Below are 26023 nucleotides of genomic sequence, written 5' to 3'. Positions count from 1 at the left end.
ATACATACAACTTGTATAATTTTATACATTTGGAACTTCCATTACTATTGTGTGGCTGTCAGGTCAAAACCTGTAACCTTATAAAAAGTTTAAAATCTGTAGATACAAGGTTTCTGCTCAACAGCAATGATGTACATGTTGAATACTGTAGTGTTTTGTACAACAATACAGAACTATTTAATACAGACTATATGGCCGCTCCAGGCTCCGTAATTTAAAGATGAATGTGTCAACAACTAAATGTAACCTGACACATAGTTTCAGCATAGAACAGTTTGACGTCACAGATGTTTTTGTAGCTGAGTTTGAGGAAGAGAAAACTCCCTCAGATGAACTCAGACACTCGACATTAATGGATGTGAAGAAGCAGCGTATTTTCTTTCAGCGTCTCCTCTGCAGATGAAGGTAAAATGTCTCTTTTACATGTGTTTGGAAATACAGCACTGAGCGCACTGGCCAATACAAACTAATAGGCGAGTGCACTCCGGTGCACAATTTCCGAGCGCACCCTTTATCTGAACGTGAAATCACCTTCCTAGCAGAAATCATTACATGTTTGATAAGTAGTTTATGTAGTAAGTATAACCACATTGTATAATGTGACTGTATCATGTGTGAAATGCTTTTGTACTTAATTTCTAAGATAATGGCTATGTTCTTCTAAAATCCATATTTCAAGCTTACAGACTATATGAACAGATTGGATTGTATTGCATTGATACAACTGAAAGCAGGATCAATACATAAGGTCAGAACAAAGCTCCAGTCTTACATGGTGTTTAATTGAAACATAAACAGTGTTGTGGAGTTGTGTGTGTCTCAGTAGTGTGAGTCCTGTAAAGTATTGTCTGCAGGTGAAGCTCTACAAAACCTGCCGTGTTATAATATAAATGACTTGTGGCTTTTATTAGTAAAGGATGATGTGATTGTAGTGGTTTGTTTTCATTTGTGGTGCATGAATGTGCGTGTCAGTGTACAGTATTGTAAAACAGTGACTGTTCCTTTTATAAAGAACTAGAGTTTCGGGGGGCTACGCCCCCCTCAACCCCAGCCGCGCACGGGGCCCAGCGTGGGTGCGTGTATATTGGGGTACCCAAATCGCCGGAGTGAAAGTGTCCAAAAGGAAAAAAAAAAAAAATAAATTTGGAAAAAATGTTAATAGTGATTGTTACTTTGGTGGTCCGCGGACCCCCTGGTGGTCCGCCGACCCCTGTGAGTGTTGGGACCCCCTGGGACCCCCCTGGAACATGGCGGACCCCTTCGGCAGTTTTTTTTTTTTCATGCACGGTTTGCTTGTTTCTGTCGCTTGTTTTTTAAAACCTGGCAGCAAACTTGGCAACCCGACTGACATCACTGACCTATCCTTGGTATTTGTACTTCCGGGTTGCATAATGATGACATCACTGTCGAGTCCTGTGGTGTCATGAACCTAGGCAGGTTTGTTTACCACATTAGCCTGGGCAGCGTGCTGTGCTGTGGCCGACTGGCCGTGGCTGTTTGTTTTTGTGTTTGGGATGAACATGGCACGTGAAGGACGGACATATTGTGATCGAGACATGAGTGAAGTGAAAGTAACGGCCTGGGTGGAACAAAGGAGGTACGTAAGAAGGGGGGGGGGGGTTGAAGCAAAGGAGCTGTGTGTGTGGTGTTGTGGAGGACATGGGCAGAGTGCAATGGCGGCCGCTCGTGTTGTTTCGGCGAAACCCGTCGCCGTGCGGTGTTGGTGGTGTGCACGGTAAACGGTACGAAGCTGCCTCCCCTTCCGTTTTGTCCGACATTTGGTGAGTAGAATTAATTATGTTGCGCGGTGGAAAAGGTGTAGTGAGCAATGAGATGTCCCCTACGCGACGCGTAAATTCAGCGCGGCCGCCGTGGCGAGTGAGTTGGCGACATGTGGTCTGGCGGTGCGTTGTTTATTCGATAACAGAGCTGTGGGGTGTCGCACCGAGGGTGCGGAAGTCGCTCGCCATTTATATAGTTAGACAATTATCTGTTTGTTTCTGCAAACAGTAGCATTTCAGAATACTAGAGGTTCGTCCCTCGTTTCACTGCCGATCCGACCAATATGTCTGAGTCATAGTGCTGGGGGCTTGTTGTTGTACCCGTCTGTCTGTGTCCCTTTTGTGCCCATATATGGAGATGTCTGTTTCTGTTTGTCTACCTGTGTCCCTTGTATGCCTATGGAGATCTCTGTATCTGTCAGTCCTTGTCCCTATTATTCCCATATATGGAGATCGCTGATGTCATCAATATATGACCATATATGGGCATAGCCCCTTTTGTGCCCATATATGGAGCTGACTGATTTGTTTGTGCCTGATGCCATGATGACACATTGAGGTTAGACAACACACTCCATATTTGGCCTAGCTGTATTGGGAACTCCTTATATGGTTATGGCTGAGTCATGGTGACATGAGCGTGACGATGTAGTCCACCGGCCCTCTGTATCTGTCTGTCTACCTTTTATGGCCATATAGTGAGAGCTCTGTATCTGTCTGTCTACCTGTGTCCCTTTATGCCCATATAAGGAGAGCTCTGTATCTGTCAGACATTGTCCCTTTTATGCCCATGAAGATCCCTGGTGTCATTATAGTAGGGGGATTATGTGAAAAATAGTTACACGTCGGATAAAAGCATGACATTTGATACTAAAACATCCTAGAAGGGGTGCCCAAAAAAATCTTAGTTATGGACAAAATTCAAAATGGCCACCTAAACTGTTGACAGTTGACTCAAAAGACACCATAAGAATCTCCAAAAAGCATAACATTTGGCACACATGTCCCTTGGGTCATCCTAAGACATCCTAGAGGGGGTGCCCAAAGAAATCTGAAACAGGAAGTGAATTGTTGACTAAATTGAAAATGGCCGCCTACTAGTGTTGCGGCGATTGACTCAAAAAGCCTGTAGAATCTCATAGAAGCATACAATTTGGCACATATGTCCCTTGGGTCATCCGAAGACATCCTAGAAGGGGTGCTCAACGGAATCTGAAAACAGGAAGTGAGTTATTGACAAAATAAAAAATGGCCGCCTACAGTGTTGTCGATCGACTCAATATAGCCTACAACTACAGAGTTTGTAGAGCAAAAATATTTTTTTGGGCATCCCTTCTAGGATGTTTTAGGATGACCCAAGGGACATCTGTATCACATTTCATGCTTTTATCCGCCACGTAACGATTTGACCATTTTTTCTTAATCCCCACTACTATTAGTACGTGGCCATACCCTGTATATTGGCATGCCCATATAAGGAGATCCCTGATGTCATTAGTACGTGGCCATACCCTGTATATTGGCACGCCCATATATGGGCGTATTGGTTGGATTGGCGGTTCTGGACAACCACATATCTGAACGACTGGGTGGCGGGCACCACACTCCCTCCAGTCCTTGCTGATGCGTGCCGAGTTTGAAGTCAGTCAGTCTCATATATGCACGTGACCACATATGGGCAGGTTGATCTATGGCTCAAGACAGCCGCATCTCTATGCCTATATATGGGCATATCACGTTTGTTTATGGTTATGTCTGAGTCATAGTGACATGCCTATGTATGGGCGTATGGGTTTGTTTATGGTTATGTCTGAGTCATAGTGACATGCTTATATATGGGCCTATGGGTTTGTTTATGGTTATGTCTGAGTCATAGTGACATGCCTATATATGGGCGTATGGGTTTGTTGATGGTTATGTCTGAGTCAGAGTGAAGTGGCCGTGGTCCTGCCTATATATGGGCGTACCGGTTTTGTTTATGGTGATGTCAGAGTGACATCATGGCTGTGGTCCGCCCACCCACCCTCCCATTAGCCAATTTTAATATAGAAATAGGATGGATTTGATGATCTGTATGTTTACAACAGATGAGTAGGTGAAGGGTATGTCATTCTACAGTAAAATGCCAAATACTAATTACATACAGTATGTACAGTATCACCCTTTTAATTGTTGCTGGAATTTGCCACAGTGCATTTGCACACATATTGAATTTGGCGTACAGGAATTAAATTAATTGTAAGATGAATTGTAAGATTCTAACAATTGTGTTCTAACTGTGTATATAAATACTGATTTATGTTCTTTGTTTTCAGTGATAGTCTGATAGATCAACACCAGGCAACAATAGATTGTTACTAAACCACCTTGGTGAGTCATGCATGACGTCTCACAGTATGACAGCGTGAATGAGTTTGACAGATAAACATTTCCTAGTGAATAAAACACCCTCACCTCCTTAATGAGTCTTTGTTATTGAATGTGGTTAATGTGCACCATCTAGTGGACTCATTGTACAACTACCACCTGATCTCTGATTTCTCTGCTGTAGCGTTTTAAACCACTTAGCTAGGTTTGACTCCATTGTATTTTATCCACTGTTAACACAGGCTGGATGTAGAAAATAAAGCACTTGTTATAAGTACAGGGTTTCAATTGTTTCAAGTCTTTAAAGTTCTTTGTTAATCTGTTCTCTGGCCTTCATGACAGCAGTGGATATAATGGGGTCTTCTATCCTGTAAGACCACACTTTTTGGTCCTGAAAGTCATGTGATGCCTGTACACATTACAATGCCATTTTGAAAAGAATTACAAGTAATGATGTTTGATTGTTTTGAAAAGTGCAATACTGTGCATTAGTCATGTAAAACTGTAAAACTCTCTCCCCACACTGTCCCACAATCCCTGAACAATAGTTCAGCAGTGACACCTTGTTGTCAAAACCACTTTTGCCCTATTATACTTTAAACATCTCTTTCAGCAGCAGTGTAACAAGATGGAGTCCAGAGTGGAGGATGGTGATTCTGGAGAATCTAAGGTTTCCTCAGAGCAGGTAAACAGCTTCAACTTTTGTCCTCAGACAGCTTTCAGATGACCACACACATCATGACTGTAGGTTTACTGTCTGTGTTTTCTATAAGTATATACAGTAACATGAATTAAAACTACCTTAAAACTAGACATTTATGTTGGATCGGTGAATATTTCCAACTCGAACGCTAATAAAAAGCAGAATGATTAAACTCAAACTGGTTTTCAGTTCTCTCTCTCCAAACACCTCAGGAGGAGGGGAGGCTCCACCCGTTGTAGTCTTGCGTGGCCAGACTGTTGCCTCCCACAGTTTTCAAATGCTTCCGGTCATACAGTCTGGAGCACGGACGCTCTGATCATGAACAAGCGATAAAGCGGATGTGAAGCCTCCTCCCCACTTCCGTTTTGTCTTTACAGTCGCGCAAATTTATCCTAATATAAATTTAAAAAACACTGAACACCAAATTGTTCCTGATGAGCAGGTTGATGCCTTGCATAGTTTCTTCCGCCATCGATGCATGAATGTGTGTGTGAATGTGTGTGTTAATGTGTGTGTGAATGGGTGAATGTGAAGTACATAGTAAAGTGCTTTGGGGAAAGGCTTTATATAAATACACCATTTACCATTTTGATATAGATGTTAAGTTTAGAAATGTGTCTTTACTGGCCATTTTAAACCCATGATGACCTTTAAGAATGCCATTAATTTGCAATCCAAGGAAAGACAATTAACTAATGTTTTGAACAGAATGCAATTCAGATTTCAGGTGTGTTAACACGATTGCAATGGTGTATCAATGAAATAACCAATTAGCATTTAATCAGCAGTTTATCATTAGGACAATAAAGTAATAACTGCTGAAAATGGGGCTTTGCAGTTTTATGTTGATGTTTTTTGTAACCATGGCCACCAGGTTGTCACTTTGGTATTTTATCTTGCACTGATTGGTCAGCTAGCTGTCCTATCAGCCCTCATCAGTTGCTAGGTATCAGTCTAAGGGCTTATCAGATATCACCCTCTTAGGATAAGGATAAGGATAATTCCTTTTAACAGGTCGTTCATGAAAGTCCTTGCGGTCTTGTTTCCAATGAGAACCTGTGAGCAATTAGGGGTTAAGAGTCTTGCTCAGGGACAAATTTCATTTCATCGACACATAAGCCGACCTGGCCTTGAATCGAACCTGGGGCAACCAGAGCCTCTGGCTCCCTAGGCGGGTTCACTAACCATTCAGCTATGGCCGCCCCTCTCTGTGTTTTTATGGATGGAGAGTGTGTAAAATTGTGCTGATTGGTTGACTGCTGCACACACAGACAGACAGACAGACAGACAGACAGACAGACAGACAGACAGACAGACAGACAGACACAGTTTATATAATAAATAATAATAATAAATCAACACCTCTTTCAACAGCAGTGTAAAGACATGGAGTCCAGAGTGGATGATGGTGATTGTGGAGAAACTAAAGGTTCCTCAGAGCAGGTAAACAGCTTCTACCTTTGTCCTCAGACATCTTTCAGATGACCACACACATCATGACTGTAGGTTTACTGTCTGTGTTTTCTATAAGTATATACAGTAACATGAATTAAAACTACCGTAAAACTCTGCAATTTAACCCAATGTGCAATATACGACTGATCTGCTTGCCTAAAAATATTGCACATTATATCAAGTACAAGCTCATGTTATGTCCATTACAGCTTACACACCAAGTGCTGTTCTTCAAAAAGAGCTAGGGAACAGGTCAAACTTTATACATTTTGTTTTCACTTTGGCCCTCAATATATTTACTTGGCATTAAATATAGCTACTTAAATTGTTGAATATTCATAAATGCTGCTGCTTAAACTTGGTAGTCCATTTGAGGAGGCTTTATGTGACCCACATTCACACCTCAATGCTCTCTCGTCCAGTTGTGTCTGCAGCCTCTGCATCGCCCTGTGGTGACATTTAATGATTTATTCTGGATGTGCACCATGGTGTGTCTCTATAGGCTCACACACCATTTACCCTGATCTATCAACCGATGGGCTTAAGGACCAATGACCTGTTGTATTGAAAGGATACTGAAACACTGACAAAAATGGGGGATTATTTTATATATAAAATATAACTTCAAACCATTCCAGTTGGTTGGTTTTAGGTTGAAAACCACTAATGTAGCCAATACCATACTAGACATAATGTTGTTTAAAGCTGCACTATGTGCTTTTTTTGTAATGAATACAATGCAATTTATCCAATCTGTATGGTAGAGTATGTGAATACACTATAACTTATATAATGAGGGTGGTTGTATTTTGTCTTCCGGCTCTTCTAGAGAGACATTTAGATTGTGTCAAAGGTCATGTCTCTCTGACACAAATTTTGACCTGAAGGTCAAGATTCAATGTATCCCTGAGCAAGCAGGCAGGTTCTATTAGCTCAATGGTAACAAAAGGTAGAAAAGGAAAGTTACATAGTGCTGCTTTAATAGCATGATATTATTGACATAACATGATTGTGTACAACAGGAGGCTGTTGACAGCTTGACTTCAGAAAAAAAGGATGCAAAAAAAAAAGGTGAGCTTTTTCTGTCGGTGGTACAATTCAATGATTGAGGTAAACAGTGTTTAGGTTGTTGACTGGTCGAACCTTTTGTTTGCTAGTGTGTACATCAATATCTTATTCCAAAATATAAATACCAGTTGTTAAACTACTATGCATGTGGAGATGTAGCCATGCAGATAGCTTTGTGTTTGTTTGATATGACATACTTGCCTGTGATGCATTTAACTCAACTGTCTTTTTCTCTTGCAAACAGCACATTTTGTGATCCAGAACAGGGCAGACTTGATTCAAAAGGTTTCTATGGTCATGCCTATAGTAGACAGACTAGGAAAAATGGTCCCTCCTGAGCTCTATGCCACGATTAAAGCTGAGAAGACAAGCATGGCACAAATGAGGGAACTGTACACAGCCAGGCTAGATCCAGGGGGAACTAATACCAGAGCAGCGTTTTACAGTGCCCTTGAACAACATGAACCCCACCTGTTGGAGAGCCTTGGTAAGAACAGATGTAACTAAATTACTTTACCCCCCACCTCCCTTTAAAAAAAGTGAAGTATTATTAGTGAAATACATTGAAGTCTATGGCAGCTGGCTGGACCAGCTTGTGAACAAACACTATTTCTGAATGATTGTGTGCTTTGTCAGTTATCGGTTCAGGAATATAAAAGAAAACATATATGTTGTTTTCCAATCAATTGTTTTTCGATGTGCACACTGTATAATTTTGTTGAGGTAACTAAACAGCTGGCTGTATTGTTTCTGGCAGTGTTGAGAAATAAGCAACCAGGTCTAGGAAAACAAGCCCAAAAGAAGAAATTAGGCGCTAGGCCATTACGAGCACTTTAAACCTATATACTGTAAACATTGAAAAGAGACGATCTACAAGCTCACAACGCGTCACATCGCGACACACTGTGAGCTTGTAGTAGATCGGCTATTTTTTATATTTTTTATTCCAACAGAACACAAATCTGGTACGGGGGGCTCCCTGGCACAAAACATTTTCCGATGGGGGTTAGGGAAAAATACATATTAATTTGGGGGTCCAGAGAACCACTGGTTCACAATTAAAAAATTGTGAAGCAAGTTCAAATTAGCATGCAACTACACTTTAGAAACAAGCCAAAAAAACGCAACTCTAAATACCAATATTTTCAAGCAACTCCCCAGAGTCGCTTATAATAAGCGGACATGGCAACACTAGTTTCTGGCTCTGCAGATTTGGTTGTCAGGCGGTCAATGATGGACAGTCTTGTGATACTTTGGCACGTTCAGAAACTTACTTTGTGCTCTTTAGATAGTTCAATACATTTATACAGTGTACACATCTAACAGCAGAAAACAATGTGTGATATGTCTTTTATTTTCCTGGGCGAAGTATTTCACAAAAGTCGCCGTCGTTCAGAAATAGTTTGTTCTAAGCTGGTCCACCATGGCTCTCATAGACTCCAAGGCTGCAGATTGGCTCCCGGCCGACGAAAATTACGTAGATTGCCATACCTTCTTTTATATACTAGCAGCACCTTCACAGTGAACGGCACCATGACACTCCCACAATAACTTATGACACCATATAACATCATTGATACTTGCACACACAATACAAATGACTACAGGTTAAAACAAATACATAATGAACTAAATAAATTCAAAACAAAAGCCAAACTAACAAAAAACCCTTCTCCCTTCCCTGACAGCTTGGTACAGTCTGGCTAGGTATTTGACAGTTGAAAGGTACTGTCACACAGTCAAGGCAGAATGCCGCATATGATCCAACTCCATGCGGCACTTCCTCCCATTTCCATCAGTTTCTTTGTCATCTTCCTTTGAGCAACTGGTGCAAGGCAGTATAAATAAAGCGTCCAAGAAAACGTTGGTCCATTTTTAGAGAATAGAGGGAAAGAAAACTACAAGTGAAAACCCGCCCAGTGTAGTGAACGCATGATGCATCTGTCCCATTGGTTGGTGCCTAGCACTGCTGGGTCATAGTTCACTAATGTTGAACCCGATGCGGCGGACTTCACGCTTCAGCTCCGTCAACTCAATGCATCGGGACAGTCTTTAGAACTGACATTCTGTACTATGATGTCATATTCGAGGAAATGGGATCTGGTTGCAAAATTGTTGCCCTTATTATGGAGCTTCTGTTGAATAGAAATCACCTCATTTTGAAGTAATATGTCACTTTAGTGGTCCTGCCAAATTCACCTTATTTTCAGCTCCACAAGCCAAGGTAGTGGTGGAAAGTAAGTATTGAAAGCACCCCCCCAGTAAATATATTTCCAATGATGCTATTTACTTGACATTTCTACCAGACATTGGTATTAACACAAGAACACATGTAACACTCTTCCTTTGCCTCCTGGGAGTGTGTGTGCAAAGCTTAATTAACTAATGCTGCGTTCAAATACAAAAGATACTTACTAAATGGACATAGTATATCTGTCACTGCGTTGCTGTTGAAGTGTTGATCAACATGTTCATTTATGTCAGCATGTGTCCTTATGAGTGAGATTAATATGAAGGGAAATATAAAGCCTGGTATGCAACACAGGCTGACGGAAATAATAAGTCTCCCGAAGGGTACAAATCAAGGTTCTACACTCCCTTTCCTGAATCACACGTCAGACTTTACTTAAAAAATATACACCAAACTTTACACTCAAATATAGTCAGAAGTTAAGAACAGCTTTGTGAATGAGGTCCAATCTGTGTAGAGGAATGGCCAAAATACTGTGTGGTTGATTCGTTTCTTCATACAAGAAGCGTCATTCAAAACATAAAACAATACAATATTTCAATTAGCATTTTCAATCATTTTATCCCTGTGTCATTCAACATCATTATTATTTATGGACTTTAATATTGGGATTAATTATCATCATTCGAAACATATTTACTGGGGTAAAGGTTGAGGCATTCAATACTTATTTTCCCAATTGTATATTGGTTACCAGGAACATGTGATAGTTCTACTGGCAAGATATGAATGTCTTCCTCCCTAGATAATGACAAGAATCCCATTAAATGAATGTTATGTCAACTCACTTCATTACCCCTCTTCTTATGCAGGAGCTGTACTTCCATCAGAAGACTCAGCTAACAGTGGTGAGTTATGAAACATTTGATTTAACTGCCAACCTTCTAGAGAGCAGTATGAAAGTAACAGCTTAAACATGATGGAGAGCAGTAAGAAAGTCTTTATTAAGAGTTTTAACATGATGGAGAGCAGTAAGAAAGTCTTTATTAAGAGTTTTAACATGATGCAGAGCAGTAAGAAAGTCTTTATTAACAGCTTTAACATGATGGAGAGCAGTAAGAAAGTCTTTATTAAGAGTTTTAACATGATGCAGAGCAGTAAGAAAGTCTTTATTAACAGCTTTAACATGATGGAGAGCAGTAAGAAAGTCTTTATTAAGAGTTTTAACATGATGGAGAGCAGTAAGAAAGTCTTTATTAACAGCTTTAACATGATGGAGAGCAGTAAGAAAGTATTTATTAACAGCTTTAACATGATGGAGAGCAGTAAGAAAGTCTTAGCTTTAACATGAGGAGAGGATCAACCACATGAACCCTATTCTGGGCGAACATTCAGTGAAAATAATATTTTTACAAGACTTGTAAGCTTTTTGATTGGCTATTTACAGTAAAGAGATTTAGTGTAGAGGGAAGGTGAGCGGAACAAGTGTAGACCCCCTGAGGGAATCTGGTAATCTAAGGAGGGTCTAAATGGAAGCATTCCTGACTGTGAATTGAAAATAGTCTTGAACTTACATACCGTAAATCCTCTAATAGTGACCTCTATTTAATTAAAAAACGTCTCTATTAATGACCGGGGGCGTTGTTGAAACAAGAAATTAAAAGCCTCTCTTCTAATACAAGCCTCTTTTTTTTGTATCATAGAAAATAATAATAATATATAATGGACGGATAGGACACTTACACAGACAGGACGGATAGGACACTTACACAGACAGGACGGATAGGACACTTACACAGACAGGACGGATAGAACACTTACACAGACAGGACAGATAGGACACTTACACAGACAGGACAGATAGGACACTTACACAGACAGGACAGATAGGACTTACATAGAAAGGACGGATTGGACACTTATACAGACAGGACGGATAGGACACTTATACAGACAGGACGGATAGGACACTTATACAGACATTGTGTCATGTTACTATGACACAGTAACATGTTCTATTTTTTGTAAGAATTAGAACATAAGAATTAGAACATTCCCAACATTCCCAACACAAGTCTGCTGGCGGAGACTTGTGCTCCGAGGAGCATTTTTCTAGTTTATTAATATATTTTATTGTGAGGTTGTAGATCCACCATGTGTAGCCTTTGAACAATGTGGTTAAATGAATCACATATATGCAATGTAATTGTGGGCTATAAGTTATATTGAGTTTACATATAACACAAAAAATATATGCAATTTAATAAGGGATATAAGTTATATTGACTTGCAAGTTTTAACACAAACTGCATATTCTAGAAACTAAACATATAGATATATGCTTGTTTAGGTATAGGCCTACTGCCTTAACAGGCAACAGGTAGTGTTACGTGGCCGTCAGACCCAGTTGTCATTTCCACGCCCAGTACCAAATGTACTTGTGCCCATATGTGCACCATGGGAGAAAGTGAGAAAAGTCAGAAAGTGGTTGCACCTTAGATCAGCTCTGACCTCATCTAAAGCCTGGTGCATTACACCAGTGTAGCTTTTCCCTGCTATTTAAAGAGCGCATTAGATAGAACATTGACCTATTTTGGAGCGCACTTTTTACTGTAATAATCCATTAAATTCAACACATCATTCCAGTACAGTGGGAAGTAGGAGTGCTGGGGGGGCTGCAGCTTCCCCTGAAAATAATGTATGAAAAAAAATAGAAACTAGAAAAAGTGCTCCTCGGAGCACAACTCTCCGCCAGAAGACTTGTGTTGGTTCGAAGGTCGCGAAGGTCGCTATCCCTCTTGTATATGTAAGTGTCCTATCCATCCTGTCTGGGTAAGTGTCCTCTTCCGTTCATTCTGTGTAAGTGTCCTATCCCTCCTGTCCTATCCGTCCTGTCTATGTAAGTGTCATATCCCTCCTGTCTATATAAGTGTCCTATCTGTCCTATCTGTCCAATAAGACAGATAGGAACAATTGGACCGCGACTACTTGACTACTTCCGGTTCGAAGGTCTGGGAGTGAGCTAGTGGCCGGATTTTCGGTATTGGAATCTGGCTTATCACAGTGACACATGTATTTATAGGTCGCTATCCCTCTTGTATATGTAAGTGTCCTATCCAACCTGTCTGGGTAAGTGTCCTCTTCCGTTCTGTCTGTGTGAGTGTCCTATCCCTCCTGTCTGTATAAGTGTCCTATGTCATATCCCTCCTGTCTATATAAATGTCCTATCTGTCCTATCTGCCAATTATGTATCAGCCATGCAGCCATTTCATGGTTCCCGTCTTACCCAAGCCCCCAGAGCCGCTGAGAAATCTTGAAGCTGCCACCCCAGTGGCCAAAGCTGGAACTGCAGGCGGGGAGAAATACATGCGCGAGCAAAACATACTGATATATATTTATATATAGAGATATAAATATGTAAACATATTATACATAAATACATATGCATTTACATATACATAGGCATCTCCAGTGAATTTCATAAATATCTCGCGTTCAATCCTTGACACACGGGCTGCCGTAGAACGCAAAAATGACACTAGTGCGCATGCTCATAACTTTACGCCAACCCAAAACCGTCTCAATAATTCTACTTCCGGCAGGCTTCCGGGTGCTTCAAAACGCCAGTGAGCACATTCATTGAAATGATAGCTGGGGGCGGGGCAATCCTCCCTCTAGTTATATTATACCTCTATGGTCTTACCTCACTCTGACAGTGGCGGAGACACTGTCAGAGTGATGCCATGTATATATAGGCCCGGTGGCGTCACTAGCCAATCAGATCACAGTATTTCACGTGTCACGTGAGGCTTGACCAATCGGTGTGTCATGTTTAGAAAGTGAAAACGCAGTGATAACAATACTCTCCTGGCGGAGAGTAATAATAATAAATAATTAAAATGATTCAAACATTTCCGTTTATTATTGGTCGTTATTTGAGGGGGGGATTTAGTGCAATATGTGTTCTGGAACCGAATTAACCGAATTAAAGTTAAAAAATAAATGTGCGCATACAGCACATATGCCGTACCCCAAAACATCTTCCCGTGGCTATGCATCATTCACATTAAATGTGTTTGATGCCATTTCTGAGAGATTCAGCATTGGGACTATTGCATTGGGTGAACCTGTGATGGGACTTTTCCCCTCCATTACGTTACAATAAATCATGCCAATGCACTCAATCAAACGTGCAGTGCCTTTAAAGTCCTTCCTTTCCATCCTGACTTTTGCCGTTTCTTTGGTGTCCGCTGGCGAGGAGCTTATTATTTTGCAGTCAGGCTCAATGTCGTGGTCTCAAGCGCCGTCCCAAACCTCACGTCACGTCATCAAACGTACCGATCAAAAAAGCCCCCACAGCTAAAATATCCCCTCTACATCCCTGGTTAACTACTACCTTTTGTTTTATTAAATACCCAGAACAAAAACAGCAGTGAGATAGCAGTGAGAGATGAGACGAGGGCGACTGTTCTACAGATATATTTGTCATGAATAACTCATTAATGTGTGGGGTGGGGATGCAGACCACCAGCAAATGGTCCACGAACCACCAAGAGACCACAGACCCCAGGTGGATTCAAATATCAAATAAGTAAACAAGTGTGACTTATCACTTGACACTCAAACTTGCTGGTGTTTAGACGTTAAAGGGGCATGAAACCCCAGGCTGATTTTTTTGTTTGTTTTCCAGTTCAGGTTGAAAACTACTGCAGACTAAAACTGTGGCAGACACAGCTGCACAATGGCAGACACAGCTGCAGAAGCACAACACAGCTGCACCAAACAAATTACTAATGAGTGCTAGATTTTCATAGGCCATGTCCAGAGCCAAGGGCATGCCAATGTGTAATTTTAATAGACATTATTGACACACTTCAAATTTAACACACCCATTATTAATGTAATTAGCTGCAGCTGTGTTGCTTACATCACTGTGTATTACTGTAACGGCAGTGTAGTTTTTAATTTGAAGTGGAAAACAAACTACACAATAGGGTTTCATGCCCCTATAATAAACAGTCCAAATCAGAACAGAAATACAATTCCATGTCATTTTTATTTGATCAATTCTAATATAGGAGAGATTAATAACAAAAGAAACATCGGACAGCTTTATACCCAGTTTAGATATGATCAATAATTAATATGACGTCAAATGGAAGACAGTACCATAATTCAGCATCTACAGCAGCACAAACATGGACCCCATATAATTACCAAGACCTCTCACGTGCACTTACTGACTCTGTTCTTTGGTTATTTAGAAATGCTCAAGTCTTATCTGAAGAAGGAGGTTCAGCGTTTGATTGAGTGGAAACTACCCGAGGAAAACCCAGAAGAAACACCTCTGAATCAGATCTTCACAGAGGTCTACATCACAGTGGGAGGGAGTGGAGAGGTCAACAAGGAACATGAGGTCAGACAGATTGAAACCGTGTCCAGAAAACCATTCAGACCAGAAACACCAATCGAGTTTGTAGACATCTTTAAACCTTTACCTGGAGAAGATCCAATCAGAACAGTGATGACGAAGGGAGTGGCTGGCTCTGGTAAAACAGTCTTAACTCAGAAGTGCACTCTGGACTGGGCAGAAGACAAATCCAACAAGGATATCCACTTCATGTTTCCATTCACTTTCCGAGAACTGAACTTGATGGAGAAGAAATACAGCTTGATGGAACTTCTTCATGCCTTTTTTGGTGAAATCAACAAAGCAGAAATCTGCAGCGGAAAAGGGTCTAAAGTTGTGTTCCTCTTTGATGGGCTAGATGAGTTTCGTGTCCCTCTACTCTTCCAGAAGAAAGAGATCTGCACTGATGTAGAAATGATAACCTCAGTGGACGTGTTGTTGACCAATCTCATTAAGGGAAACCTGCTTCCTTCTGCTCGCATCTGGATAACCACACGACCCGCAGCCGCCAATCAGATCCCTGATAAGTATATTGACAGGATGACAGAGGTGAGAGGGTTCACTGACGACCAGAAGGAGGAGTACTTCAACAAGAGAATCACTGATGAGAACCTGGCAAGTAAAATCATCTCACACATCAAGACATCACGAATCCTCCACATCATGTGTTACATCCCAGTCTTCTGTTGGATCATTGCTGGAGTTCTGGAACACATTTTGATAACAGGGGAGACAGAAGTGCTGCCAAAGACCCTGACCGAGATGTACATCCACTTCATGGTGGTTCAGTCCAAACAGAAAGAGGTCAAGTATGACTGGAATCCAGAGAAGAATACAAAGGCGATTCTGTCTATGGGAAAACTGGCTTATAAACATTTGGAGAAAGGCAACTTGATCTTCTACGAAAAAGACATAACAGAGTGCGGCATTGATATCAACGATGCAGCAGTGTGCTCAGGAGTGTTCACACAGATGTTTAAAGAGGTGCGTGGTGGGTTGCACAAGGACAAGGTTTTCAGCTTTGTCCATCTGAGCGTCCAGGAGTTTCTGGCTGCTCTTTATGTCTTTCACTCATTCATCAACACTGGCGTCAATGTACTGTTAACCTCCAAGTGGTCAAAGCTGTTTAGACCACAGTTAAATGACCTCTACCAGAGTGCTGTAGACAAGGCCTTACAGAGTCCAAATGGCCACCTTGACTTGTTCCTCCGTTTCCTCCTGGGCCTCTCGTTGGAGACCAATCAGACTCTCTTACAAAGACTGTTGAAACATACAGGAATGAAGTCACAGACCAATCAGAAAACAGTGCAGTACATCAAGAAGAAAATCAGGGACAAAACCTCTGCAGAGAGAACAATCAATCTGTTCCACTGCCTGAATGAGTTGAATGATCATTCTCTAGAGGAAGAGATCCAACACTACCTGACCTCAGGAAGTCTGTCCTCAGAGAAAGTCTCAACTGCTCAGTGGTCAGCTCTGGCCTTCATGTTGCTGTCATCAGGAAGGGAGCTGGACGTGTTTGACCTGAAGAAATACTCTGCTTCAGAAGAGGCTCTTCTGAGGCTGCTGCCAGTTGTCAAAGCCTCCAACAGAGCTCTGTAGGTGAACTGATGATTGAATATATTTAAAATATTATGTCACATTTTTATAGGAAAGAATACTAATGTTTCACTGCTGTTTATATTTCTTTAATACATTGTGTGGTATTGATTTTACAGGAAAATAATTACAAAATACAAACATTGATTTTTATCGCTGCTCTTTCTGCAGGCTGAGTGGCTGTAACCTCTCAGAGCGATGCTGTATGGAGTTATCATCAATTCTCAGCTCCAACTGTAGTCTAATAGAATTGGACCTAAGCCAAAATGATCTGCAGGATTTGGGAATATTTCATCTCTGTATTGGACTCGGGAGTCCACACTGTACACTGGAGATCCTCAGGTCTGTATTCCTGAAAACAATCCTGGCTTAACACATGGAGTTTGCCCTGATTCATTTATAAACAAACTTTAACATTTCTTAGCAGTAGAACAATTAAAAAATAGCACTGAGCCCGGTACTTGCTTATGGATATATAATTAATCCTCCACAAACATTTCTGTATTTTTACTACTGCTGTTACCTGCCAGTGAGGATATGCCTCCGTCCTATTCCTCCTGATCAACACCCCCCTCTGACAGGCACCCCCCCAGCCGATAACAGACACTAACACAGTGACAATGTTCGCTTCCCTCCCCCAAACACAGGCCATTGTGTTTGTGTAGATGCTCAGTTAGCTGGATGCACCACGATGGATTCAAACCCCTAGACTCTGTAATGGTGCCCTGGTACTTTACCCCTCTGCCACCTGAGCATCCAACAGAGCCTACTATAATAAATATGCAAGCCTTGTCTACAAACTGATCAAGTATCATAATAGCAAGTATGAAACAACTCTCTCTCTCTCTCTCTGTGCGTGCGTGCGTGCGTGCGTGCGTGCGTGCGTGTGTGTGTGTGTGTGTGTGTGTGTGTGTGTAGGTTGTCAGGCTGTATGGTCTCAGAAAAAGGCTGTTCTTATCTGGTCTCAGCTCTGAGATCCAACCCTCATCTAAAAGAGTTGGATTTAAACTACAATCACCTAGGAGAATCCAAAGACACGCTGCTCTCTGCTGGACAACTGCAGACCCTCAGGTAGGGAGAGACTTGCTTGCCAGTCAGTGCAAATGTGCCTAGTTGTTAAAGAGTAGTGAAATCATACTGTGATGCTGTAGTAGTATTTAATGTTTAATAGCATAAATGCATTATCTATCATTGTTTCTATTATCAAATAGATTATAAAGGCATGACTTTGATTGTCTTTCACCCAGTGTTGACCATCTTGGAGAGTGCAGGCTGAAACCAGGCTTGAGGAAGTGTAAGTGTTTATTCTGTTTCAATCATGAAATCAAAGCAGCACACATCCTGCTATGTACAACAGCTCATATAAACAGCAGCATGTGACTTTCACTTAACATAACTGTAATGTGTTTCTATTAACAAAAACATGTATTATATTTCCTGGGGTTTATTTCACAACACAATCTAGTTTTGGGTGAACCCTGCCTACCTACTGTACTTCTACAAAGCTTTCATCACTTCCGCTCTGAATGTAACTCTTTGGCAAAGAGCAAAGAGCACACCAAACAGAAGTGATCTAATTAAAGATAGCCTCTTTCTAACTAGAAAATATTGTTCCTAAAGAAACAATGTGGGCTCGCTTCAAGCCAAAAAATAGTAGTATAAAAAGTACAAATTCAGTTTGATTTGGTATCTCTGTCTGTGTGCTGTGTATGGGTGCAGACCTACCAACGGTTGATCAGATTTGGAGCACCTGTTGCCATTCTCCTAATTGTCATCAGTTACACACAGATAAGATAATATCTTCATTCCTTCTAAAATCTTTTTTTAATAATTGTTTTTATCTAGTTTTTTTTTTTGATTGATTGGCAGGCCAGTCAAAATTGCACCACGGCCGGAAGGGGCCCACGGGCCTGAGTTTGAGTATCACTGTAGAGGGACATGGGTTGATATTAACGGTCAAAATCAACTCAAAATCTATACATCACACAGCTTAGATCTTTGGATTAAATCAGAGAGCAGACCCGTGCGAACTTGGTGATGTAAAAATAATGCGGCTGCAGTGATTTTACGAAAACATGGGTCATTCCTCCTGTGTCCTCTCTCTCCACTAGCAAAACCCATTGGGTTTAACATTGCAAATTACAACATGATGACTCATCATGTTGTAATTTGCAATGTTAAACCCACAATCAATCCTCCATTTCAAGGCAACACAGAAAGGGGGGAACTTTTTTCTTATTTCCACACAACTCCTTTATGCTATATTAATGACATAGTTAAATATTGAAAATGGGTGGATTTCCCCTTTAAATATTTAGAAAAATGCAAATTATTTCAAAGTAAAAATCTCAAGCGTGCATGTCCACAGTAAGGTGGATGTTTTTAGTTGTGAATGGAGTTTCTAGGTGAAACATATATAGTGTGCTCGCTGCTGCTGCAGTTATTGGCAGTTGAATATAGCTTGTTTTCACCAAAAACCCAATCTGCGAAAAGAAATCTGAGATAAATGTATTTTTATAAATCATTGCAGCGGACCAGGTGATTTATGTTTTAAATGACGTCATTTCCAGGCCTATTCTTCTCTGGAAGTCAAAGCAGCATTCATAGGTTGAAGAAGAGCGCCCTCTAGCGTAATCACTGAAAACACCATGATGTAGATTTAAGTCAATGGCGGTCAAGCGTTGGATTTGAGATGACGTCATATCGAATGAAGGCAGAAAAGTCCCCAGAAATATAAAGAAAAACTAAAAGTCCATGTTTTTAGATATATTTAAGTATTCAAAAGTATCAATTATAAAGTAGATTTTATTTAAAAAAAAAGAAAATCCAGGAAAAACTGAATAATATTGAAAATAGCCAATCTACAAGCTTAATATGTGAGCTTGAAGATATTGGAAATAGGGCTTAACCACTTACAGTAATCACTCTATTATTAGTTAAACAGACCTGAGTTACAACTGTACTTGGACCGCTTTATTTTGCTTGCCGATCTACAAGTCGTGAGCTTGTAGATCTGCTATTTTTGGCAAATGTATGTAGTATGTAGTATACTGTAGGCATGCTGGGGTTCAGGTGGTTAAGTAGTTCCATTCCAGGGTCCATTTGAGTACAAACGGGTCCATTTGGTTCCATTTGTACACATCAGATAAGCTGATGATAAGGTGTGAAACGTTGCTCCTGTTCTCCATGAATATGCAGAATGTCCCATTTCACAAGTTTTCAAATGTATAACATTTATAAAACAATCTTTTGAAAATGGCAATGCTTGTAGATCTGATATTTTCCAATGGCCGAAATGTAGATAGGGCTGAAGTGGTTATGTATGTTTTGTAATAGTAATCACAGTCTACAAAGTAACAAAAGTTTTCAAATAATTGTATTGCAGTAAAAGTGTAATATTTGCCTCTGAGATGTAGTGGAGTAGAAGTAAAAGTACTGAAAATTGGAAATACTCCAGTAAGTAAAAATACCTCAAAAGTCTAATTAAGTACAGTACTTGAGTACATGTACTTAGTTACTTTACTCTACTGATGGATATGAATCATATAATACAGCAGTATTTCATTATTAGCCAAAAGGTACAAAAAGGTGTAGTATTAATCTAAAATGTTGCTCATGCCATTAATTATGTATGTCTTTCACAAATGAATGACTAAGGCCTATCAAGATAAACTAGTGTGATAACAATATAGTACATTGTTGGCTTAATTTTTGGGGAAACACTACCTGGAGAAACATTCACCAGCCAGCCACCACTGCACACGAGGCCTGTTGCCTGATTTGAGCTTCATCTTACCACGCTGCATTGCATCAGAGCCGATCTACAAGCTCACCACACGTCTCATTGTGGTCTTATATATCGCATAATGTTATTTGCTCGACACTATCATGCAACGAAAAATAAACCAGCTTGGCATGGCACAGACTCGGAGAGTCTTCCCTTGCAACATTTTGCAAAATCAATGGATTTAAGAACTATGAAGGGTGCACATTGACACCATGCCAGTTGTGTAAAGTAACTAAGTACATATACTCAAGTACTGTACTTGAGTACAATTTTGAGGTATTTGTACTTTACTGGAGTATTTCCAATTTTCCGGTACTTTTACTTCTACTCCACTACATCTTGGAGGCAAATATTGTACTTTTGCTCCACTATTATTTTGAAAACTTTAGTTACTAGTTACGTTGTAGGTTTTGATTATTATTAAAAAAACACTTCAGCCCTATATACATTTTGTCCATTTGAAAATAGCCGATTTACAAGCTCACAATGCGTTAAGATGCAATGCATTGTGAGCTTGTAGATCTGCTATTTTCAAAACATTTTCATACATTTTAAACATTTGAAAACTTGTGAAATGGGACATTCTGCATGATGAGTATACTTTCTACTTTTATTACTTTAAGTACATTTTGATAATACTTTTGTACTTTTACTCAAGTGCATTTTGAATTCCAGACTTTAACTTTTAACGTATTTCTACATTGCAGTATTGATACTTTTACTTAAGTGAAACATTTGAGTACTTTTTCCACCACTGCACCATGCAGTGTCTGCACTGTTCCTGCGTCAGTCCATAGTTTCATAAAGCATCATTTATCTACTCGTCGATCATGCAGGGGTGTCACTTGCTAAAAAGAACATATTGCTACAGTATCCATATATTGGATACAGAATTAGAATTAGAATCAGAATCAGAATCAGCTTTATTGTCACATCACAGGTTTACAGTAAAAAATGGGTGAATTTTTTTTTTTGTGCATGGTTCCCATTGTGTTGTTATTTCCATAGAAAAAAAAAGCAGAAGGGGGTGGGGGGGGGGGGCAAGTGGGAAAGGAGATCTAACAAGAGTATCTGAGATAAGATATAAAGGTAGGCCTTGTATAAAGGCCTACATAAACACAAATGTCCACAACGCCCACACACGTGCGTGAGATTAGGGGGCTGTCGGCACATCGTGTGTGTGTGTGTGCGTGCGTGTGCTTGTGTGTCCTGCATGACGAGGTTGTGAACTTGTAGATCTTATTTATTATATATAAATTTGAAGCTAAAAAGCATTATTTTACACTTTGTCTATTCAAAAATCGCAGATATACAAGCTCGTAGCGCGGCACCGGATGCCGCGCTACTAGCTTGTAGATTTGCTATGTAGATTTGCTATTTTTGAAAAATCAAGAACATTTGTGCAAATATTTGAATATATATATTTTAAAGCGGACATTTATAACTCAAATCTTTGCTTCTGGGGGTCCCTGGAACAAAATATTTTGAGATGGGGGTCCGTGGCCAAATACATATACATTCTGGGGTCCTTGACATGAAAACATTTGAGAACCACTGACATAGCAACATAAGTTTTTTTTCAAAAAAGCCTTAATGGGTTAAAGTACTAAAAGTAAAAAGTACTCATTATGCAGAACGTCCCTCTTCACAAGTTTTCAAATGTTTAAAAATATTTTGAAAATAGTAGTATTTTAAATTTTCATTACTTTTACTTCTACTCCACTACATCTCAGAGGCAAATATTGTGCTTTTACTCCACTACAATTATCTGAAAACTTTAGTTACTTTGTAGATTTTGATTATATTACAAAAACAGTTAATGCCCTATATACATTTCGGCCATTTGAAAATAGCCGATCTACAAGCTCACAATGTGTCGCATCGCGAAGCATAGTGGGATTGTAGATCCCACTATCCACTTGTAGTGGAGTAAAAGTATAATGTTTGCCTCTGAGATGTAGTGGAGTAAAAGTATAATGTTTGCCTCTGAGATGTAGTGGAGTAGACTGCGTGTTACACACACAGTCAAAAAGTATATTGGAAAAAAAGTGACACGATGTGAGCTTGTATATCTGCTTCTCATGGATTAAAGTTCTCAGTCACCACTCATTAAGTGTGTCACTCAAAGGTTTTCTTCAAGCTTACAACGCGTCAAAGACACGTAAGTTTTTAGATCCGCTATGTTTGGTTATTAGTTATATTAACATTAAAGAGTATTTGAAGTGGTCAAATTATATAGAATACATGTTCAATCTTCCAGAAAATCCTAATGATCTCAGATATTTCATAAAATGTCTTCAAATGGCTGCCTGGTTGTACTGTATGGCTACCAAAACATTATGAATATTTTACATATTTTGCTTGATTATGAAACACAGTGCTAGTGTGAGGGGGGGGGGGGGTCCTTTCACACTGTTTTACAAATTGCAAATTAGGAAGCCATTACAAAACCTGTGTGTGTGTGTGTGTGTGTGTGTGTGTGTGTGTGTGTGTGTGTGTGTGTGTGTGTGTGTGTGTGTGTGTGTGTGTGTGTGTGTGTGTGTGTGTGTGTGTGTGTGTGTGTGCGTGCGTGCGTGCGTGCGTGCGTGCGTGCGTGCGCACCTGTACTCTATGTGTTTACCGTATGATGTTTGTTTGTTTGTTTCTGTGTGTGTGTGTGTGCGTGCGTGTGCTTGTGTGTCCTGCATGACGATGTGTTGTGAACTTGTAGATCTAATTTATTATATATAAATGTACTTAACCCATTAAGACCTGGAACGCATCTGTGTCATTTTTAGATGTGAGCTAAAAAGCATTATTTTACACTTTGTTTATTCAAAAATATCAGATATAAAAGCTCATAGCGCGGCACCGAATGCCGCGCTATGAGCTTGTAGATTTGTTATTTTTGAAAAATCATGAACATTTGTGCAAATATTTGAATATATATATTTTAAAGCGAACATTTGTAACTCAAATCTTTGCTTCTGGGGGTCCCTGGAACAAAATATTTTGAGATGGGGGCAGTGGTGGAAAGTAACTAAGTACATTTACTTAAGTACTGTACTTAAGTACAATTTTGAGGTATTTGTACTTTACTTGAGTATTTCCAATTTCCAATACTTTTACTTCTACTCCACTACATCTCAGAGGCAAATATTGTACTTTTACTCCACTACAATTATTTGAAAACTTTAGTTACTAGTTACTTTTCAGATATAAATTATGATATTATGAAACATACATTAACCACTTCAGCCTTATTTTATAACTAGGCTATTTGAAAACAGCAGATCTACAAGCTCACAACGCGTCGCATCGCGACGCGTTGTGAGCTTGTAGTTTCAAATATTTTCAAATATTTAGTACTTTTACTTTTGGTACTTTAAGTACATTTTGATGCCAATACTTTCGTAATTTTACTCAAGTAGATTTTGAATTCCGGACTTTTACTTGTAACAGAGTACTTCTACATTGCAGTATTGATACTTTTACTTAAGTAAAGAATTTGAGTACTTTTTCCACCACTGGATGGGGGTCCGTGGCCAAATAGATATACATTTTTGGGTCCTTAACATGAAAAAGTTGCTACATTACAAAACTTGTGTGTGTGTGTGTGTGTGTGTGTGTGTGTGTGTGTGTGTGTGTGTGTGTGTGTGTGTGTGTGTGTGTGTGTGTGTGCTCGCGCACACACGTGTGTCCTGCATGACGATGTGTTGTGAACTTGTAGATCTTATTTATTATATATATGTATTATTATTATATTTTTATTCTGGACACGTCATTATAGGTGAACATTTTACTGAAAATAGAAGATCTACAAGCTCACAACACATAGATCTGTCATTTTGATGTTTTTGAAATAAAGCTCAAGTGGTTTTTGAACCATTTGAGCCTCGTGTCGCGACACGGCACGTTTTGAGCTTGTAGATCTGCTACTTTGGAAGTGCATTTTGAATTCCGGACTTTTACTTACTAACAGAGTATTTGTACAATGTAGTATTGATACTTTTACTTAAGTAAGAAACGTTAGTACTTTTTCCACCACTGGTGCTTTGAACTTGTAGATCTCATTAATTATATATTACTATATTTTTATTATTATTATTACCCTTATTATTATTATTATTATTATTACCCTTATTATTATTAACCAGATTAACTCATCGGGGTAATTATCAGTGGTGGAAAAAGTACTTTAATTCTTTACTCAAGTAAAAGTACCAATACTGCAATATAGAAATACTCTGTTACAAGTAAAAGTCCAGAATTCAAAATTTACTTGAGTAAAAGTACAAAAGTATTGGCATCAAAATGTACTTAAAGTACCAAGAGTACTAAAATGTTTGAAAATGGCAGATCTAGAAGCTCACAACGTGTCGCGATGCGCTGTCAGCTTGTAGATCTACTATTTTCAAACAGCCTAGGTATAAAATAGCGCTAAAGTGGTTAATGTACGTTTCATAATATCGTAATTTATATCCGAAAAGTAACTAGTAACTAAAGTTTTCAAATAATTGTAGTGGAGTAAAAGTACAATACTTGCCTCTGAGATGTAGTGGAGTAGAAGTAAAAGTATTGGAAATTGGAAATACTCAAGTAAAGTACCTCAAAAATGTACTTACGTACTGTACTTAAGTAAATGTACTTAGTTACCTTCCACCACTGGTATTTATACAGTAGCTGAACATTATACTGAAAATGACAGATCTACAAGCTCTCAACGCATCACGGAGTGATGCGTTGAGAGCTTGCAGATCTGTCATTTTCTACCATTTTTGAAACAGTGTTCATAGTGGTTAATAAGTTACATTTGTACATTATTATGAAGTTCTATATGATTGTAAACTGGTGTTGTGTTGTGTGTTGTTCTCTCATCAGATGTGTGTGAACTCACACTGGATCCAAACACAGCAAACAGATACCTCTCTCTGTCTGAGGACAACAAGAAGGCGACGTATGTGAGGGAGGAGAAGCAACCATATCCTGACCATCCAGACAGATTTGACACCATGCCACAGGTTCTGTGTAGAGAGAGTCTGCCTGACCGCTGTTACTGGGAGGTAGAGTGGAGTAACAGTGTTTATATATCAGTGACACACAGAGGAATCAACAGGAGAGGAGTGGGTGATGACTGTGAGTTAGGATCCAATGACAAATCCTGGACTCTGATATGTGATGATGGTAACAACTATTACCATGTCTGTCACAATGGGGAGCAGACTACACTCTCTGTCCGTCCTGTCTCTGTCCGCCGTCTCCGTCGCTCCAACAGAGTAGCCGTGTATGTAGACTGTTCAGCTGGAAGTCTGTCTTTTTACAAAGTGTTATCTAACACACTGACACACCTACACACCTACCAGTGCACTTTCACTGAACCACTCTGTGCTGGGTTCTGGTGCTCTCCTTATAGGTGTGATTCCTCCTCAGTGTCTCTGTGTCAGATATAGGAGGTACATTAACGTCATGTGTCCTGGAGACACTGCTGCACACGCACACACACGCACGCACGCACGCACGCACGCACGCACGCACGCACGCACACACACACACACACACACACACATTCACACATACACACACATACACACACACACACACACACACACACACACACACACACACACACACACATTCACACACACACACACACACACACACACACACACACACACACACACAC

The 26023-nt window shown here is 39.9% G+C and overlaps 1 protein-coding gene across 3 annotated transcripts; it reads left to right on the top strand.

Moving 5' to 3' along the window:
- The first annotated feature begins 313 nt into the window (after positions 1 to 313).
- LOC311040711 (protein NLRC3-like) lies at positions 314 to 26023 on the top strand. 3 transcript variants are annotated; one of them, XM_084051050.1, is made up of 12 exons: positions 314 to 405; positions 4097 to 4151; positions 4765 to 4833; positions 6226 to 6294; positions 7329 to 7377; positions 7619 to 7861; positions 10438 to 10473; positions 14830 to 16573; positions 16746 to 16916; positions 17493 to 17645; positions 17822 to 17868; positions 25222 to 26023. In XM_084051050.1, exons 3-12 carry the CDS (start codon positions 4777 to 4779, stop codon positions 25788 to 25790), a joined length of 3138 nt encoding a protein of 1045 aa, XP_083907176.1. In that variant the 5' UTR covers positions 314 to 405; positions 4097 to 4151; positions 4765 to 4776; the 3' UTR covers positions 25791 to 26023. The 3 variants fall into 3 exon arrangements, with proteins under 3 accessions (XP_083907176.1, XP_083907178.1, XP_083907177.1); XM_084051052.1 differs by having other exon boundaries at positions 329 to 405; positions 4762 to 4833; XM_084051051.1 differs by lacking the exon at positions 314 to 405 and adding an exon at positions 725 to 748.

This window comes from Gymnoscopelus microlampas (assembly GCF_963454915.1).
Source record: "Gymnoscopelus microlampas genome assembly, chromosome: 24".
NCBI classification, from domain to species: domain Eukaryota; kingdom Metazoa; phylum Chordata; class Actinopteri; order Myctophiformes; family Myctophidae; genus Gymnoscopelus; species Gymnoscopelus microlampas.
Note: the sequence above shows the minus strand (reverse complement) of the source record. Positions and strands in the feature narration are given on the sequence as shown.

Coding starts and splice junctions, on each gene's coding strand:
- LOC311040711 (XM_084051050.1), top strand. CDS start 4,777: ATGGAGTCCAGAGTGGAGGATGGTGATTCTGGAGAATCTAAGGTTTCC. Junction 16,917..17,492: donor TGTACACTGGAGATCCTCAG/GTCTGTATTCCT, acceptor GTGTGTGTGTAG/GTTGTCAGGCTGTATGGTCT. Junction 17,646..17,821: donor GGACAACTGCAGACCCTCAG/GTAGGGAGAGAC, acceptor TCTTTCACCCAG/TGTTGACCATCTTGGAGAGT.